Source organism: Vidua macroura, chromosome 2, assembly GCF_024509145.1.
Source record: "Vidua macroura isolate BioBank_ID:100142 chromosome 2, ASM2450914v1, whole genome shotgun sequence".
In the NCBI taxonomy this organism is placed as follows: domain Eukaryota; kingdom Metazoa; phylum Chordata; class Aves; order Passeriformes; family Viduidae; genus Vidua; species Vidua macroura.
This window is the reverse complement of record NC_071572.1, coordinates 116905298-116925346: the sequence shown is the minus strand read 5'-3', so window position 1 is coordinate 116925346 and position 20049 is coordinate 116905298. Positions and strand designations below refer to the sequence as shown.

At 50.0% G+C, this 20049-nt stretch overlaps 1 protein-coding gene across 5 annotated transcripts in view; it reads right to left on the bottom strand.

Annotated features, from left to right (window-relative positions):
* The window catches only part of LOC128803323 (glutamate receptor ionotropic, kainate 1), a 109184-nt gene that overhangs the window by 37255 nt on the left and 51880 nt on the right, over nt 1–20049 (bottom strand). For all 5 annotated transcript variants that reach the window (XM_053970175.1, XM_053970178.1, XM_053970174.1 and 2 more), the window contains exons 2-7: nt 19526–19693; nt 16664–16921; nt 13243–13424; nt 7129–7182; nt 6106–6279; nt 2200–2343 (exon numbers count right to left, since the gene is read on the bottom strand). In XM_053970175.1, coding sequence (XP_053826150.1) covers nt 2200–2343; nt 6106–6279; nt 7129–7182; nt 13243–13424; nt 16664–16921; nt 19526–19693 — 980 coding nt within the window. The remainder of the gene's footprint in view (nt 1–2199; nt 2344–6105; nt 6280–7128; nt 7183–13242; nt 13425–16663; nt 16922–19525; nt 19694–20049) is intronic.

The window sequence follows — 20049 nt, the reverse complement described above, 5'->3', positions numbered from 1 at the left end:
CTCCTCAGAAACACAGCAGGAACTGAAATCTCTTCTGATCTCTTTCAATCTCTGAGATTTTTCTCTGTGATTCTGCCTGAGGGCATTTAACAGTCACTCAGAATCCAATCTGCATCTCTATCCTTCTCTCTACAGTTGTTCTTTTAACTGTGGCTGGATTTGAACAAGGGGAGCTCACACTGGTTTTGATGATAATTGAAAAACAATCATAATCTGGGGCCTTATGCTTTAGAGGGAACATGAGCAGAACTTGGTCATTCAATTATAAACATATTTCATTTTTATTTTTTACCCCCATTTTTCCTTCAGAGAAAGTGGGATCATCCTTTCTGTCCCTGTTCCCCCTCTGCAGATGGACAACAACCTCCTTTTCCCTCTGAGCAGGGGTAAGGGGCACTCCCTGCAAATGCCTCCAGAAGGGCTCGAAGATTAGAACTTCCTTCAGCTGTGAATGGCACTGGGTCACTGAGACACAGCTTCTGACAAGGATTTACTTCTCATTAAAAACTCCTTCATGGGCTGTTGCAGAGCCTTGATCTCAGACATTTCATAGCGCTGGCCCACAAAGCAAGTGAGGTGACCTCAGTTTTTTTCACCTCCAAAATAAAATGCAAAAACTCACCAGGGAGCCACTGGAGCACTTGTTAACTGCAGCATCTGCAGGAATCACTGCAGGCAACTTCTTTGTCTGAAACTGGTTTATTTAGACTGGAGTACTGAATGTTTGTCTTTAGATCAGTCTGTAAAATGCCTTCAGAGAACATCAGTACCACATCACAAAACAGGGAAATGAAACTCTACCTATGTGGGCCCACACTGCCTCCTTGACTTTGTTTTCTCCATACCTGTTCACTGACTCCTAACTATGAAGTTCCTCTATCCCTGTTGAAGAAACCAGACCCTAACATGATCTGGGGTCCAAATGTATTTGCTATTTGTTTCCAACTCGTGTTTTAGGCTTTACAGGAAACTCAGTGTGGTCTTATTAAACCTTTATCCCCTGCTTTTAACAACCACCTTTTTTTGGCTACATCAGCCACAGGGAGATAAGACTCTCAGAGTATTTAAAGCAGTGTTTTACTGACCACGAGAGACTCTAGGTGCAAGGCCATCGGTAATCAGCTCCCATATCTCACTCTGTGCAAGAGAAGCTGCTTGTCCATGATAAATGAGAGCTGTGTCACTGTTCAGGCTTTGAGTTCATCTGCTGGGGTACATCTGCTACTCTTGGGCAAAGTATTCTGGTTTAGGCTTCAGGAGCCCTTAGTTTTATACTCAGCATCCCCCAAAATAAGTAGGGCATCCCTGCAGGGGCATTCACTGATACAAAGCCTTCTGTTAACTTTAAATTTCATTATAATTACTCCTCAAACGCAGGCACTGAGGTGGAGAAAAGGTAAAACATATGTGGGACCCTCCACCTAATTTCCAGTTTTCATTTCCACGCTTCCCTATAGGAAAGGTTTCCATTTGAAAATCAAAATAAAAGCGGGACTTCTGAAAGAGTGAAGGCATTTCAACTAAAATGTGTATTTTTAGGGCATCTCTGGATCAAGCTCAGTCATGGATTCTTGTAAGATAGAGCATTGCTTCAGGAAGCAATTTCCTTCTTTAGAAATACTGGCTGCAATGTTTTCTGGATATTGATCCCTGATCAAACAATCTGCAAAACAACTGGAGTTGCACAGCGAAGCAAGGACAGAGCTACAGACTCGCTTTTCTTTCAATTTCCACAACAACTGTTGCAGTTAGCTCACAATTTTAGGAACCATCACCATCCACAACAAACATGAACCAAATAAAAAACCTGGGGGGTTGTACAGCAGCAGTCTGAGCGGGGAAGGGAGGAAGGGAGGAAGGGAGGAAGGGAGGAAGGGAGGAAGGGAGGGAGGGAGGAAGGGAGGAAGGGAGGAAGGGAGGAAGGGAGGGAGGGAGGAAGGAAAGGAAGGAAAGGAAGGAAATGAAGGAAAGGAAAGGAAGGAAAGGAAAGGAAAGGAAGGAAAGGAAGGAAAGGAAGGAAAGGAAGGAAAGGAAGGAAAGGAAGGAAAGGAAGGAAAGGAAGGAAAGGAAGGAAAGGAAGGAAGGAAGGAAGGAAGGAAGGAAGGAAGGAAGGAAGGAAGGAAGGAAGGAAGGAAGGAAGGAAGGAAGGAAGGAAGGAAGGAAGGAAGGTGCTGAGCAGGGCAGGGGTTCTGCACTTGCCTCTTTGATGAGGTTCATGAACCGGGGCCCGAAGCGCCAGGGCTTGTGGCGGTGGCACTGCAGGGAGCTGACTGTCATCTGGGCCGCTCGCTGGGAGGCCACGGCCACCATGTACACGGCGTCGTACATCAGCGCTGCTTCCGTCTGCACAAACACAGCCCGAGTTAACAAACACAGCCCCGAGTTACTGCTCTACACAAACACAGCCCTCAGTAACCTCCTCTGCTGCTGCCAGCCCTGCCCGGGGCTCCTTGCAGGGAAAAGCCTCTCCTGGGCTGGCCTCGGAGCCCTGAGGAGCAGCTAAATCCAGTTCTTCGCGTTATTTTGGAGTGTTTTCAGCACTGGGAGGGAAACCACAGCAGGTAGCTACAAGGAGAGGAGGTCAGGGGGTGCCAGGCAGGCTGGAGAGGGGATTTAAGAAATCCCAGGTGTATGAGCCACTGTTCTCATGGCACCTGTGGGATTGCTTCCTTCCCAACAGGGCAGGCTGGCCCTGCTCTCCAGGGAAGCCAATCCCACTGCCCAGGTATCTGCTGCCTCCAGGGGCCTGCTGCCCTCCAGGATCCTGCCTTTTGGCACAAATGTGTGCAGTGGTGTCCTAGAGAGAGGGAAAATGTCCTTTGGAGGTGTGCTTTTGGGGGATTAAGTTGGATTCACACATCTAGCTTCCCACTACAGCCCTTAGATCCTTTAATACTGCCCCATATATTCAGCCACCAAAATTTCTGGGTGCTCTTTGTGCATCTGTGTTTCTTTTGAGAGTGGGTTTGTGGGTTTAAAGGCACGGCCTCAAAGTGACATCACACATTCTGTCCCACTTTGTCACCTCAGAAAAGTCTCACCCTCACCTGCACTGGGCTTCAGTGCTCCCACAGTGAGGTGGGAAAGGCTGTGTGTCCCTTAGTGGTGCTGCACAAATTACCTTTCAGGTAAACATAATGCATAATTGAGCCGGGGCCTGAAGGAAAAAAGGCAGCAATTCTGCAGATGAGAAACTGGACTCCTTTATAGGAACTACAGAGCTGATCAGTTTTCTGTTTCTTTTGCATGCAATTCGTCTGGGGAATTAATACATTTGATTCTTTGTCTGTGCCATTTACTTGAGTAAATTACAACAGCATCAGTGTTCCCAGTATTGGAGGGTTTTGCTCAAATGGGTCTGAATTTAAGGACCAATCTCAAGATGGTGCAGAGGAGGAATTGGTCTTGATGTCTTGATGTGCTTGTCAGAATCTGCCCAAAATAATGCTCCACAATGGGAGCAAATTGTGAGATCAGAAAACCTTGTGAGTGATGAGTCAAGCAGGAGGAGACAATAGCAGCTGTTCTCACTGCCAAGTGTCTCCACCAGACAGTTGTTCCAAGCACGCTCAGGGCACCAAGGCCTGACCCCAAATCCCTCCAAATCGATGGAAATATTTCCATCAGTGCCAGCAGGCTCAGTTTTCACACTGGACTGGGCCCTCAGGGTTGGATTTTACTGGCTCTGCCTGTGTCCCAGGCCCAGAGAGCCTGGGAGGAGATGCTTGGTGAGGAAGCTCCTCTGCCCTCGCTCTGTTGTGTCTGGGGGTGCTGGTGCTTCGCCCGGAGCACACGGTGTCTGCAGCACTGCCAGGCCTGGCTGCTCAGTGCTGTCCTTGTGCCACGTGTCACTCATCCCTGCTTCGTGCAGCAGCAGGCAGCTTTGCCACCCCCCTTGGCCTGTCACTTCTCCCCTCACCGTGGCTCTCTGTAACAGGTCACCTCATTTTCCAAAGTCCAACACCTCGCCCTGACTTCTGTGCTTTTATGTCAGGAGACAGAGACTCAGAGTCAGTCCTGGAACTTGTTTTTCTCATTTTTGTGTGCTGCTTAAGCCACTGCAAAGAAAGCCAGAGATCTCATTAGACCAGCTCTGCCTCTGGGTGCAGGTTGGGCATCCAGCAGGACGTGAACTCAGAAGTGTCTTGCTTGTGCCCTGCTGACTTCCCACGAGCTGCTTTCAGGGCAAACAGCAGAGCATGAACCAGAAGGGATAAATCCTGAGTTAATAACAGGATGTACAGTCCTGATCTCTGTGCAGTGAGCCGCCTGTCACAGCCTTATTGTCAAATGAAATGCAGCAGTGGTGCAGCTCTCCATCAAAGTGGGCAATAATGGAACTGCTGGGAATATTGAAATGACCCCAGCAGGGAGGGAGAGGCATCAAGGACACTGAGATGATGAAGATGCAAAGGAGAGCACAAGAACCAGGGACAGCAAGGAGAGCAGACGAGGGGTGAGGATTTTGCTTTCCCCCAGTTGTATTTGGGGGATTTCTGTGTGAATTCTCACCAGGAATTCCCAGGGACAATTTTCTCCCTGCTTTGGGTACGAGTGAGCACGGTGACACTGCCCAAAGCAGCACCAGTGTGTGCAATGCCAGGGACAGCACACTTAATGCATTTCTCCTCAGGATGTTAAGACATTTCCAAATTTTCCCTGCAATCATCTGCAATAAAGACCATTTCTTATTGCTTTGAGCTCCGCTCAGTCCATGAGATACATTATCTCATACTGCAAAGAGATGGCAACCCTTCACCCTGCCAAGCTGAATGGAGTCATGTTGTCTCTGTAATTGTTCCTATTCTTTCCTTTCCTCCTTGGGGGAGTGCTGGGAGGAATCCTGATTCCCTGGCTTGATGATACCTCTCACCCATCTTTAAATTACATCTCGAAAGACATAGCTTCTATAGAGATGGAAATGACGAGAAAAGGCACTTCACCCATTTAATAATGCTACTCCCTTCCCACACACGTGGGATCTGCCCCTGCAGGTCACAAATCCTGCACCTGCTCGGGAAGTCCCATTTTCTGCTGCGTTTCCACTGCACAACGCGGAAGGCGAGAGGGGAAGCGGGGCAGCATTTCAGTTTCCAGCAGCAGCAGCAGCGAGATGAGCGATGGCACTGCGCTGGGGCATTGGCCCTGTGCCACCCCTGGTGGGGTGGCTGCTCACTCACTGTCCCTGTGCCACCCCTGGCACTGTCCCACTCACTCACTGTCCCTGTGCCACCCCTGGCACTGTCCCACTCACTCACTGTCCCACTCGCTCACTGTCCCTGTGCCACCCCTGGCAGTGTGGCTGGTCACTCACTGTCCCTGTGCCAGCCCTGGCAGTGTCCCGCTCACTCACTGTCCCGCTCACTCACTGTCCCTGTGGCACCCCTGGCAGTGTCCCGCTCACTCACTGTCCCTGTGCCAGCCCTGGCACTGTCCCACTCACTCACTGTCCCGCTCACTCACTGTCATGGTGCCAGCCCTGGCACTGTCCCGCTCACTCACTGTCCCTGTGCCACCCCTGGCAGTGTCCCGCTCACTCACTGTCCCGCTCGCTCACTGTCCCGCTCACTCACTGTCATGGTGCCACCCCTGGCAGTGTCCCGCTCGCTCACTGTCCCTGTGCCACCCCTGGCAGTGTCCCGCTCGCTCACTGTCCCGCTCACTCACTGTCCCTGTGCCACCCCTGGCAGTGTCCCGCTCACTCACTGTCCCTGTGCCAGCCCTGGCAGTGTCCCGCTCGCTCACTGTCCCTGTGCCACCCCTGGCAGTGTCCCACTCACTCACTGTCCCGCTCACTCACTGTCCCTGTGCCACCCCTGGCAGTGTCCCGCTCGCTCACTGTCCCTGTGCCAGCCCTGGCACTGTCCCGCTCACTCACTGTCCCGCTCACTCACTGTCATGGTGCCACCCCTGGCAGTGTCCCGCTCACTCACTGTCATGGTGCCACCCCTGGCAGTGTCCCGCTCGTTCACTGTCCCTGTGCCACCCCTGGCAGTGTCCCACTCGCTCACTGTCCCGCTCACTCACTGTCCCTGTGCCAGCCCTGGCACTGTCCCGCTCACTCACTGTCCCTGTGCCAGCCCTGGCACTGTCCCGCTCACTCACTGTCATGGTGCCGTCGCGGAGCCCCGAGTCGGGCTTGGGCGGCGCCTGCAGCCGCTCCATCGACCACTTGTCCACCACGGCCGACACGTGCGGGTTCTCGATGTTGAGCAGCCGAAAGCCCGTCATGTTCACCCCGCTGTACCTGTAGGGCTCCAGGTCCAGTGCAAACAGGTCCTAAAGCGCCAGCAAGGACACAAACAAAACCATTTCTAAAGCAATTCGTGGGGCTTTCCCCCCGTGCCCCCCCTGGCTCCCGTTTGAAAGCTGACTGAGCCAAAGCTGTGTGCGATGGGTGACATACCACACGGCTGCTTTTGGGAAGGAAAAGATCGCTTCCCCGCAGCAGAACTGCTTTGCAAGCAACCTGCACACTTTAATTCACAGCAGTGCTGCTGCTCTGACAGGCCGACATGAGGAATTAGCTGGCCGGTGTCAAGCTTCTTTCTAGGCTGAGGGGAGGAAAATTCCGAGAGACACGGAGAACGCTGCGCCTTGGCTGCTTGTGAATCCCAATTTCCCCCGCCGTGCCTCCCCAGGCACCTCTGCCAGGCTCTGGGATGGATATGTCAGTGACTGACCCATGTGAGACCCTCCCGAGCTGCGTTTGTGCCACCAAAGAAAACTTCTGTTATAAAATTTCCTGAGTGCCTTTATCCGTTTGTGATTTTGTGGTTTTATAAGTAAATGAAGCAATTAAACAGTGATGAGCCAGCAGTGCCCACAGTGCAAAGCCATTCACTCCTTATTTTGTTTCACTCTGGTCCATCTGTACTGATGCTTTCTCATTAATCATCATACTGCAATTAATTTTCACTGCATTAAAGTGTTAGCCAGCCCCAGAAATGGGGCCAAACAGCTTTCCTAAGAAATTGTGGGTCCTGATATTCCTAAGGAGCGTTAGTATCCATTCTCCAGAGGTTTCCTTGACTAATGGCAACAAGATCTCCTAGAAAGAGGGGAAAAATTAGCTGTCTTTTCTGAAACAGAGGAAATTCCCCCCCAGATGCTTATAGTGTCCCTTACCAGTGTTGTAAAAAAGTAGTGGTAGTATTCTGTCATCATTCCCATGGAGAGAATCTGTGAAAGAGATGGAAAGGTGGAGGTACTTTAGTCTGAAAGCTCCCAGTGTGCTGCAGTGCCTTTGAAAAGCAAGGGTTAAGCACATCACAGGCCATGAGGGCTTGATTGCAATAAACCCTACATTTTTCTTTAGGAGCCAAACATTTCCTGTTGTATGTAAATGGTGTTTTTATTGCCTCTGCTCAGGAGAGAGATTAAAGATTGCAAAACTTCCAGGACAAGAAAAATTACTAGACATAACGAGATGCTGATTTTTAAAATCCTTTAGTCTGCAGTTTGAGAGTGCTAAAAAGGAATTTATTAGCAGATAACACAGTTGGTAGGGAAGTGCTTAGGGGCAGGTTTTCATGTTCTGCTGCCAGGTGAGAACAGGACACTGCTGAGGGCACAGGAGTCAAGGAGGAAAACAGAAAGAAGGAAGTTTCTCTGAGTGCCTTTTGTTCCACTGGGGAATGTGGGTCAGCAGGAGGGGTGCCAAAACAGCTGGGATGGAAGAAACAGCCTCCCTGCAGCCTTCCTCCACTTGTCCCCACACTGTCACCATCATTCTGCCATCTCTGGGATCTTGTGAGGAGGAGGAGGAGGAGGAGGAGAAGGAGGAGGAGGAGGAGGAGGAGGAGGAGGAGGAGGAGGAGGAATTATAAACTGGGAAAGTGCTGAGGAATTCATTGCCACAACAGCAGCACAGACCAAGGTTAACTCCTGCTCAGTCCTGATCACAGCAATGTAAGGATCTGTTACTAATACCCTTTTAGGACAGTTTTTGGAGTGCCTGAATAGCTGTTTGAAAGGCAGGGGGAAATAGAGGGATTTGGCTGGCCAAAATTCCCTTTGCTGGCAGAAGCCTCTGAACATCAGTAGAGTGATTGTCTATGGCAACTTCTCACATAAAAAAAAAAAAAAAAGAAAGAAAAAAATAAAAAGAAAAAGAAAGAAAAGGAGAAAGAAAACCCTGAACTTTCTGAGCTGCAGCAGATAATAAAACCAGCTCAGTGTTAATTGCAAACAACTGATCCGTTTCCAGCCACTAAAAGTCAAGCCAGAAGGCAACTATTTCATTGAAATGCTCCGCTGGATTTACACATCAAAATTGCCTTTTTTATTTCTGATATTATTAATCCTCTTCTATTCTGTTTCTTGGAGCTCTTTTATTACCTGTAGCAATAGCGGGAGGCAGCTGCTCCTGCCCTGTTTATGCCCAGATAACAAGACAGGGCTGCAGCCAGGGGAACTTCGGCGTGCTCTGCTTCCCAGCTGACCCGGCTGGACTCAGTCCCCTCCCTGGAGCCACTGGATTTCTGTGCCTTTGCAAAGGAGGTGCCAAATCTATGGGAATTTTATGCTGCAGGTCTCCTCTGGGCTGAAACTGCGCTGGAAGAGCCCAGCTGTGACCCCGTGGGCTCAGAGCAGCTGCCAGGTTAAAGGAAGGAGAAAGAAAACCCTGAACTTTCTGAGCTCTGCAGGTAGCTGAGGCAGGGCAGCTTTCCTGTCAGACCCGAGGGGAGCAGCCTGACAGGAGTGTTTGCCTCTGAACACGCTCTGGATAAAAGCTTTTGGGAGATGCTGATCGCCCCGCAGCGCCCTGTGAACACAGCTGGCAGCACACACACAGAGCTCTGAATCGTCATCGTTGCAGAAGTCGTGCCACAGGTTTGTTCTTTAAAGCAAAACCACCCCAAAACAAGGCACAAAAAAATGCCCAAACAAACAACAAAACCCCCAAACCCCGGGACAAACAGAAACAAAGCCCCTCAACTGGTTGTTGAGCCTCAAACTGGTTGTCAACAAAGCCTCAACTGGTTGTCCTCCCCTCTCTCAGCCATTAAGGATAAGAATTAGCTAAAAGCTCTTTAGCACTTTGACATGCCTGTGACAAGTGCATTAGATTAAATAGGGGCTTTTTATTCGAGGATCAAACCGACTTTGCAGTAATAATTTATGTTTAAGGGTAATGTGGCTGCTAAGCAAAATTCACACCGAAGGACGATTTAATGCTCTAATGCAGGAAAACGGGAGATGGAATCAAGTCAAAGCAAAAGCAAGAGGAGTGCTGAGAATCATGCTGGACATCCCAAAGCATCAATAACTCCCAAGCCTTCATTCCCTGGATGCTCCTGTCGGTGTAAATAGGAGTTTCCAGGGCTCTTCTGCTGGGTGTCTGCAGCACAGCAGACACAGGAAAGCAGCTCCCAGCAGCTCCCAGGAGCAGGACAGTAAGAGCCTGCTTGGAGCAAGGGTGGGCTTCGGGCTGGGACCCCCCTGAAGCACCTGGCAAAGCTTCCCACAGAGCAGGTGACCTGAAAGAGAGAAGCAGCCCAGGAGAGAGAGGGGAAGGCAACATCTCTGTCTGTGTGCCTGCCCACAGGAAACTGGGGTGAGGTTTCATTGCACATTGCTATTTAAATAACTTTGCATGTAATTATGTAAATAATTATGCACCTGATACAAATGTCCTATTTAAATAATAACAGCTTTTACTTACAGTGGAACTCAGATGAATGTAAACTAGGGAAATCAGCCTCAGATATTCTCCTTGTACATCTCCCGCCCAGCCTTCCCTGTATAACATTTGTTCTTCAGCCAGACTCAGATAGGGTTGGACAATGGGAGATAAAGACACTTCCATCCCTAATTATGCATTCCAGATCAGGAGCCTGGGCCTTGTCCTGTGCAGCTGTGCACTTGCAGCTGCGGGTCGTGAACCACAAAGTGAATCCAAGAAAATATCAGTGGTCAAATTATATATGGTGAGCTGACAGAGACTGGATAAAAATACTCTCTCTTATGTCTGAAAATCTCTTTTGGGCGCCCTGTTCTTGGCTTGAATCACATCCCAGCTCTATCTTGCATTTGTTCAACTTGTGCAAAACTCCCTGCCTCATTTAGATCCATTGTCAGTCTGCCTTCGAGGCGGGCTGGAACTGGAATGATGGGCAAGTGCTTTAGTGGGAACTGCACCAAATCCTGTGCTTGCTTTCACTCTGCATTTCCCTCACTCGAGTTATTATATCATTTCATGACCATTAACTGCATTTCATTTTCCAATTAATTAGCCCCTCTGCTTTCTAAGGCCACTCCATCCCTGCTTCTCACCCACAGGGGGGCACCTGGGGGGATGTGCCACTGGTATTTCTCCCGTGGAAGTGGGAACAGAGCTAATCCTGCCTTTTCTTAGCAGGGAGTGGGCTCCAGCCTACCTGCCAGGTCCCTCGAAGGAGCACAGTCAGGAGCTGAAGTTTTCTATTCTCACGTCTATTGCTGTCCCAGGAATGTACTCCCTGGTGACACCTGCTTTTTCAGCCTTCTGGAGGAACTGAATTAGTGATTCTTTTCGTTGTCTGTCACATCGTCCCTACAGGATGCTCTGTGAGAGCCCTAAATCTGATTACATACACAGTACACTTCCTCAAATGTATTTTGGGGGTGTGAAGAAAGGAGTAGGTAATTTAAGGTTAGCAGGGATGTACTTTCTGAGAGGTGAGTTTGCCTAGCAGTAAAATCTGTGTTCACTCCTGGTGTGTTAGCACAAACTGAGGGTTAAGCACAACAACTCAACCTCTTCAGCCAGGTTCCTCATACAGAAGGCAATATCAGAGTGAATAGCGAGCAGGATAAATTGCAGGCTTTGTGCATAAAACAGATGGCAATTTGCAAGAGCCACATTTAATTTACTCGGGGAGTGCTTGTCTAATGCAGAGAGAGCACAGACCCTCTGTCCACCAAACATTCCAGGTAAATGCCATAACCTGCAAAGGAGGGCCAGGCCTCGTGGGGCTGGGCAGGGACTGAGGGAATCCAGGCTCTCAGAGCGTGTCAGAGAGCAGGGGAGCAGCTTGTTCAGCTGAGTGCAGGCTCTGGGCTTTAGCTGAATGAGGTTATTCATTCACCTGCTCTTGCTGTGCACACAACGAGCGTGGCTTGATGGGGTTTTAGTGGAAGCCATAAATAAGCAGAAATTAGAGAAGGAATCTGTCTTTTGTGCTGCTTTGTAAAGCAGAGGCTGGAGGAGGCGAGTGAAGAGGTCCCTGGTGCACACACTGCCAGCACAGCTCCAGCAGAGTTCTGGGCTAATCCTTCTGCTCTCAGAGGAGCTTTTGGGCACCTCCCTCCCTGGGAAAGAAGCAGTGTCCCCTCCCTGCTCCACGGGCTACTAAACACCTACTACATTACCTAAATATAATGAACAGACAAGAAGGAGCTGCTCTGGGGACAGCTCCAGGTGTCCGAGTCCTGCTCCTGTTAGAAATCTTACATAATTTAACAACACCACCTGTTTTTCCTGTGACAGCTATGGATCGTTTGCAAAGTCAAAAACATTCCCTACTGACATCACAGAGTTTCCTTGAAATGATTTCCCCAGTGTTTGATATCTTGCTTCCATCCAGGGTACAATGACAGAGGGGTCTGTGAGTGCAGGGATGGGGAGATGAACAGGGCTCTTCCTGTAGCCTGCAATCAGAGGAGTCCCAAGGGAATTCAGAGCCCTCCACACCTCCCCACTTCACAGCTGCCTCTGGCAGGGAGGAACCCAGCCCCTGAGTTATTGCTGCCAGCATCTACACTCAGGCACAGAACTAGCTCACAGAAAAGCCATTTCCCCTCTCTTTCTAGCCTATATTTATGTTGTTCCCTCTCCCACAGCGCTGACCCACAGGTGTACCTCTCTCAATCTTCCTGTTTTCTCCCACACTGTCATTCCCCCTCCTTCCCCAGTTCTTCAGGTGCTGGAGAGCATTATCTGTATCTGCAGCCTGTCACTTGGCTGGCTGATCCATATCCCACACAAACTTTTCTGCTGCTTTGCCCTGCTTTAGTGCATCTTTCAGCACTCCCTCCTCCTCCTTTGACACCCAGGTTTTGCATTTTGGGTTTCTTTCCATACTGGAATCTTTGTGCCTCCTGCAGGGTGCCAGACATCTGCACCTTCATCTTGCTGGTCCTTCAAAATCTGTGTTGTCAGCTTAACTCTTCCCCCACGGATCTCCTTTTGGAGCAGCCAAATGTGGGGATATTTTGGGCAGCCCTGCAGGGGCAGCCCCCTCCCCCTGCCCAAACAGTGCTGCTGCAGTGCCCTCCCCACCCCTGTACCTCAAATCCTTCACGCCGAGGAAATCCTACCACGTGGTGCAGGACAGCATTCCTGGGAGCAGGAAATCTCACCCTACAGGCTCACAGGAGTTGTGGGCTGCAGCTGATCTAGGACTCTGCAAGCCCCAGGTTTCTCCAGCCTGGAGAGGAACATTCCAGGCTCCACACACGAATGCAGTAACCTGCCTTACCAACTTTGGCACAAAGAGCTGCTCTGCAGAACTTAAGTGTTTCAGTGAAACATTCTGGGCTGGGAACAGAAAGGGACCTTTATGGGCATTTGGTCAGTGAAAGCTCTCTGCTGCTCTGCTGGGATCAGGGTATCCCATCAGAGTGCCTGGCAGGAGAAATAACAACTCGTCCCTCATCCCTAGGGGTGCAGCAAGAAGGGAACTGCCCTCAAATTGTATGGAGCTGTTTGCTGCAGGTCAACAAGCGGCGCTTTAGACTGTGATTGTTGAAGAACATACAGCAAGTGACACCAGCAAACTGTAATTCCCACCACCCCCTGTGTGCCCCTGGGAATGTCCCAGCCCATTAATGTCAGGCTGTGTTTGTCCTTGCCTGCTGTGGCTGCCCAAATCTCACACTCAGCCTGGGCCAGCCCTCGCACAAACACCTCTCCCATCGGTTTAAAGGACAGCTTTTCCTTCTGATTCCGCCTCTATTTTTTATGGGAAAGAAATAAAAACTCTGTTGATCAAACCAGGAGAAGCTGAAACACATGGAGTGATGTCCCTAGTGAGGCAGGACCCGGACTGTCAGAAAGAAAAGCCTGTTTGCTCCTGTGGGATGCTCATGGGGCTGTCAGTGGCTCAGTGGCTGCTGCACCTTTTGTTGTGACTTCTGTCCCTGCATTCACAAGCCCCCGGGCCAGGCTGGGGGGTGCCTTTGGTTTTGGTGGAAGTGGGGTCAGACAGATTTTGGGGAACAGGCTCACGTGGAGCTCTGCCTCCCCGTCCCCGGTACCTGCTTGAGGATCTCTGCCGCCGTCTCGTGCGAGCAGTCGAATATCACATAGAACTCCTTGCCCTTCTTCATTTCCTTCAGCAGGGGCCTGGCATCCTTGTTCCCAGGGGGCAGCTGGCGGATTTTGATCTTGATGTTGTATCTGGAAGGGGCTTTGATGAGCTCCTGCAGGCGAATTAGACCTGAGGAATGACAGAAATGACACAATCACCATCCCGTGCCACGAGGATTTAGTGTCACTTATCAGGGTCTCTCACACTCCACACTCCCTAAGGATAATTGCTAGTTCCATATTTGCCAGCTTCCTAGCTAATATTATTAAAGCTTTTCATTCCCGTGTTGGGACTTGGCTTCTAAATATTTTGAAAGGTGTTTTTAACTGGTTGGCTGGAGGATATGTTTGCACTGATGTAATACAATATAAACCCACTGTAGTATGTTTAAATTGAGACGTGAAAAGCAAATAAGGGGTTCTTCCTGTGCAGCTCATTATTATTCCAATACCAAACAGCAAGAAGATAAAACTGAGGAAACCTCCTCCTAACATTCCTGCCGGGTGTCACTCAGCAGCTGTGAGTTCTTAGGGAGTCTTTTGGGATGCAGCTCTACGTCCTCGAACACGGGTGATCTCTCAGACTCGCTGTTCAGCTGGCACAGCTTTACACGCCCCAGCTGAAGTCAGTGGAGCTCAGCCAGAGCCCTGTCCAAGTGTTTAAACACACTGCACTTCCACTGGCTAATTCAGCACTCCTGTGTAATTTGCACTGCCTCCAAAACCGAGGGAAGATGGTTATGAGCTCTTTGAGGTGTGTGATTACAGCCTCTCATTATCCACGAATGCAATTCACAAAAAATTCCTGATCTCCTGCTGAGGGGAAGGAAAAGGCTGCCTTAAAAATGTGCATAGAGAGAGAGAGAGAACACAGGCAAGGAGCGCTTATTGAAGAAAAATCAAACAAATTATTAAAATGAAGGAACTCCTGCCCCTCCTGCTGGGAGTGGGGATAATATTTGTGTGGGGTGTGAGTGCCCCTGGTTGAGTGGCACATTTAAGGCAAGACAAAGCTCCCTCTTCCCTCTGAGGTTCGAGGGCTGTTGGCTTTCACTCAAGAGGGAAAAGCTGCTCTGCCCCCGCCTGCAGGGCCAGGCCTGCTCCTCGCTGGTTTTCAGTACCAACAATCAACAGGGAGAATGAAACATGACGAGCAGTCAGCTGGAACTGCTGCAGGCACCGGGAGCTGCGCCTGGCCAGGAGCCAGCTGAGGAACAGGAAACCACTGGAGCTGATTCTGATGGGAATGGGCTCCCAGCACTCACTGACAAAGGGGTTGGGGTCACCTGGCTGGGAAGCTCGGGGGTTCCCAGGGCTCACCCCTGGCTGCAGTGCCCTGGGACAGGAGGGAAAATGAGATTTGGGAGGAAGAGTCCAGGAAGCCTTCATCTCATCCTCACCTCTCTCTGAGAACTGGTGTTTGTCCTTCCCAGCAACGAAAAGTAACTGAGGGCAAGTGTGAGAGCAAAAGCGAGAAGCAAAAAAAAAAAAAAAAAAAAAAAAACCCTAAAGGTTTTGCCAAGCCACCTCCCTCTCCTTTAAGGGGGAAGAAATTACTGTGTGCCTTAAAATATCTCCTTTGGTCCCATCAGACTGGGACCTTGCAGTTCCCAAGGCTTCCTGCTGCCACATGAGGTGAGACGGAGCCCAGGTGTGGTGTCCTGGAGAAGCCAAAGCAGCAGTGGAAAGAAGTGCAGCTGTTTTTCTGCAGGACACCCCTGAGCCCATCCAGTGCCACCCCCTGCCCTGGGCAGGGACACCTCCCGTGAGACCAGGGTGCTCTGAGCCCCGTCCAACCTGGCCGAGGTGACTTTATTTCCCGTGGTGTAATGATGTCACCCATTAGGCATGAGAAACAAAAGGGTTAACTGGCATCACTCTAACCCCAAATCCAAGGACTGCTTGTACTGATCAAAGCTGACATGTTTACCTTCCTGACTCTGAGTTAATAAGATGATTGATGATTAATTTAGTTTGTAAATATCTCTGCAGATGAAATCTCATTAATATCAGGCATTTTTGTGGCTGAGCAGGTACACAGCACTTGGTGTTTTGGAATGCCAATTTGGTTATGGGGTGGGCTGGAAAAAAACCTCTCCTTGTTTCTATTCTGTCTAGAAGATTTGTCTAGGAGCTACTGGAGAATGTCCAGTAGGGGCCACAGAGGGAATGAGGGGTCTGGAGCATCTCTCTTGTGAGGAGAGGCTGTGGGAGCTGGGCCTGGTCAAGGTGGGGAAGGGAAGGCTGAGAGGGGATCCCTAAATCCACACAAATATCCTGTAAATCCACACAAATACCCCATCAATCCACAGGAACATCCCATCAATCCACACAAATACCCCATCAATCCACACAAATACCCCATCAATCACACAAATACCCCATCAATCCACACAAATATCCCATCAATCACACAAATACCCCAACAATCCACACAAATACCCCATCAATCCACACAAATACCCCATCAATGCACACAAATACCCCATCAATCCACACAAATACCCCATCAATCACACAAATACCCCATCAATCCACACAAATACCCCATCAATGCACACAAACATCCCATCAATCACACAAATACCCCATCAATCCACACAAATACCCCATCAATCCACACAAATACCCCATCAATCCACACAAATACCCCATCAATCACACAAATACCCCATCAATCCACACAAATACCCCATCAATGCACACAAACATCCCATCAATCACACAAATACCCCATCAATCCACACAAATACCCCATCAATCCATACAAATACCCCATCAATCCACATGAACACCCCATCAATCCACACAAACCTCCCCTCAATCCACACAAACACCTCAAGGGCTGTCAGAGGATGGTGCCACACTCTGCTCAGTGGTGCCAGGGGCAGGATGAGGAGCAGTGCCCATGAACTGACACACAACGAGTTCCACCTCAACCTGAGGGAGAACTTCTGTCCATGGAGGGGGCAGAGCCCTGGAACAGCTGCCCAGGGAGGGCCTGGAGTCTCCAGCTCTGGGGACATCCCAAACCCACCTGGAGAGTTCTGCATCACCTGAGTCAGGTGACCCTGCCTTGGACTAGGTGATCTCCAGATTCTGGGATTCTGGGACCACTTTGAAGCTGTGTTATGGGTTCCACAACCAGGAAGCAAAATGAGATCGACTATTCAAGCCCCAGGGGCTCCTTCCCGGGGTCTGGTGAAGCGAGCAGCTTCCCGAAAGCCATGGCAGCAGCAGGACAGGGGCTTTTCCCCTGTGACCCAGGAAATCTGCTGCCAGGAGGGCACGGCAGAGCAGGCTGGCCCAGCTCTGGGGGACTCTGCCAGGCGCAGCCCCACGGGCGGGCAGGCAGGCAGCAGCACTCACCCGTGCTGTCCTCGTACACCACGGTGACGATTTTCCAGTTGTAGTAGAGCACGAGGTCCAGCACGGCCCTGCTGATGGCGGCGTAGTCGGGGTACAGGTTGATGTAGAAGGCGTCCCTGTTGTCCACGGCGGGGTGCTTCCAGCGGGTCTGGATGTGGGGCACCTCCAGGGCGTTGCAGATGGACTGCACGGCGCTGACCGACGAGCTGTGCGCCGGCCCGAACAGGGCTGCCACGCCCAGCGCCAGCTGGTCACAGGCTGGGGCACAGAGGGGCACGGGGGGCTCTTAGTGGGTCACAGCAAGGGACCTGTGGCGTGCCCGCCGGGGGCTTTCCCCTCCATCCATCCCCAGCTCTCTAAGGAGAACAGAGCACTGCGCTGCTCCCAGACCCACCGAGAGACGCGCCAGCGGCTCCTCAGGTGTTCAGGGGGCGTTTCAAGGGTAAAGGGAGAGGCTGAGGGAGTGGGAAAGGGGCACAGCCTGGAGAAAAGGAGCTCTGAGGGGACCCTGTGGCTCTGCACAGCTCCTGACAGGAGGGGACAGCCAGGGGGGAACAGGGACAGGAGGAGAGGGAACGGCCTCAGGCTGGGCCAGGGGAGGTTTGGATAGCATGGCACGAGAATTTCCCCATGGAAGAGGTTGTTAAGCACTGTCAGGGGCTGCCCAGGGAGGTTTGGAGTGCCCATCCCTGGAGGTGTCCAGGGAAGGCTGGGAGGTGGCACTCAGTGCTCTGGGCTGGGGACAAGGTGGGCACTGGGCACAGCTGGGACTCCGTGGGCTGGGAGGGCTTTTCCAGCCTCAGTGATTCTGGTTTGATTGTGGTTCTGAAAATGGCTTTACTGGTCAGCTTTACATCCTTGGCCTTGCTTGCTGCAAATAAAACCTTCTCTGCTCGCTGCCTTGCAGACCACAGGGATTCCTGAGCTGCCTTTCTCGGAATGGCTTTATCCCAGAGGAACCAGGGCTCTCTGGCTGCCACAGGAACGTCACAGCAGTGAAGCTCCACGTCAGAGCAGCAGGGAACACCTCCCTGCAGCCACAGCTGGCTCGCCAGGGATCCCCTGGGACTGGCACCCTTGTGCCTGTGTGAGCTGCTCTCATTCCAGGCTGCTGCAGGGGCACGAGCAGCAAAGGGCACCACGAGTCACTGCCCTCCATAATCTGTGCTCACAGAGCAGGCAGGAGTGCCCAGAGCCCTTGGAAATGGCACAGGGAAATAAAAACCCCCCCACACACTGACATTTTATACCCCTCCAAATGCATCAACAAAGCTCTCCTTCTCCTTGTGCCCATATCTCAGCCTGAAGAGCCCTGCCTGGAGCTGTCTCTGCATTTTTCTTTCTCTCCCGTGTCTTTGCAGGCTGACAGACAGGAGATGAAGTAATATCAGTTATTTCTGTCCACTGGTAAAATTGACTGCCAATGTTTTTAACAAGGCTCCCGACTGAGACAAAGCCCTGCACTGAGCTGCAGGGCTGCTCTCCTTGCGAGGGTGGGAAGTTCAGAAATTGCTCTGATTGAGGGAAATGTTAAATACACCAACTTCCACAATGAGCTGAGATTCTTTAAATTCATATTTAGCTCTCTGACTGTAATAGAATATGACGGAAAATCAATTATTTTCTGTTTCCATTCTACAAATGAGTGTTTCACAGACAGTGTGAAGTGCACAGGCTTTCCAGGTTTAACTCAGAAGCCTTTCTAAAGCATCACAGGTTTCATGTGCAAATTCCATAAATAACTTCAATAATTCATGATGAGAAGAAATTACAGCTGTCTGTGTGAGTTTCTTGCATGCAGATTGACAACTTCCTGTGTATTAAATGGAGAAGGCACTTTCACAACAGCCACAGAAGAGATTCTCACTCTGCAGGGAATCTGAAATACTGCACCAGCCTGGATTATACAGATTAGAAATCCACCACGCTTGAGATTCTACAGCATATAGCTCCAGCATATAGCTGATAACTGAAAAAGAATGCAAAAAATGCCATTGAAAGCTCTTTTTGATGCTTTTTGAAATCATTCTCTTTTTCTCTCCACTCTTACTAAGAAACTGAAGTGGCAACAGGAAAATTTGGTAGTGCAGATGTTTGAAAGGTGACAGCTCACCAGCTTGGCTTCTAAGTGAGGCATTTTTATTTTCCAGCCTTCTAGCAAATCCAGTTCCAGGAACTGGGCTGCTCTTTACAATATTTTATCAGACTTTGAGCTTGCTTCCTAGAGGCCAAAGAACACATGGAGCTAAAGGAAAGTTGGGACTTATTACCCCTCTCTGTTTTGGCCTGCAGGCCAATTAGATGGGAGCAAATTGGGCCATAATTTTCCTTCTCAGGACAAAAAAAAAAAAAAAAGAAGACACATAAAAATTCCAAACTTGACCACTCCAATTCTTACAGTTGTTTATAACAGAGAAACTTATTTCTGCCTCCAGGCCACTGAACATTTATATTTCAGGGCAGGGGGGCTACTGGCCTCTGCTCTTTAAAATACAGTAGAAATAATTTACCACTAATGGGTATCTGTGCTAATTATGGGTTGTGACATCCCACTGTGCTTCCTGTGAGTCTGTGGTCATTTTCCTGCAGAATATTCCAGGTGGCAAATCTATGTTTTGGAAAGAAAAATGGCTTGGACTTGCCACCTGCCATCTGGGGCTCTTAGCATGCAGACAGGACGTAGGGGTTTATTCAGGAAGCACGTGACAGGTCCAAGCCCAGCTTGATTCTTAGTTCAAACACCTCTGAAAGATTAATTTTATGGTACACACGATACAAGCAGAGCAGAAAAGGAGATCAGGCTGGGGAAAGGTACGAAGTACAAACCAGGGATGGAACTGACACAGTAATTGAGATATTTACCTCTTCTTGAGGCTTCAAAACTATCGAAAAGGTTAATTCTCTGGATGTCATAGGTTAATGTGGTATTAGGCATCAGTGTTCTGTTTCTATTAATGTTGGTGACAGCAAACTTGAACGCCAATTCTTCAATATTAACAGGTTCATTTTCCACAGTTTCGAATATCCCTCCTGTTGGAACAGAGACAAATGGGAAGGATTATTCACCTCTTAATCGCCGCACAGAAAGAGGGAAAAATGAATTAGGAGCCGTAATTTCTGAGCATTCGTATTGGAAAATCCTGGTGGCTGCTCAAAGCACTGCAGCAGCAGCAGCAGGGTGGATCATTGTTTTTTATCTGCCGTGGCACTGGGGTTAACTCAGAATTGTCAGTGTTGCTCCACAAACACCTGGGGAGCACAAGATGTGTTTATTGTCCAGCCTTTTCAGAGGAACGTGTTCAAAGCTTGTGAGAACTTCTGGGCAGCTCCTTTCTCGTCAAGGTGGGGATGGACACGGGCCTTGTTCTCCCTGCTCCAGTCTAATC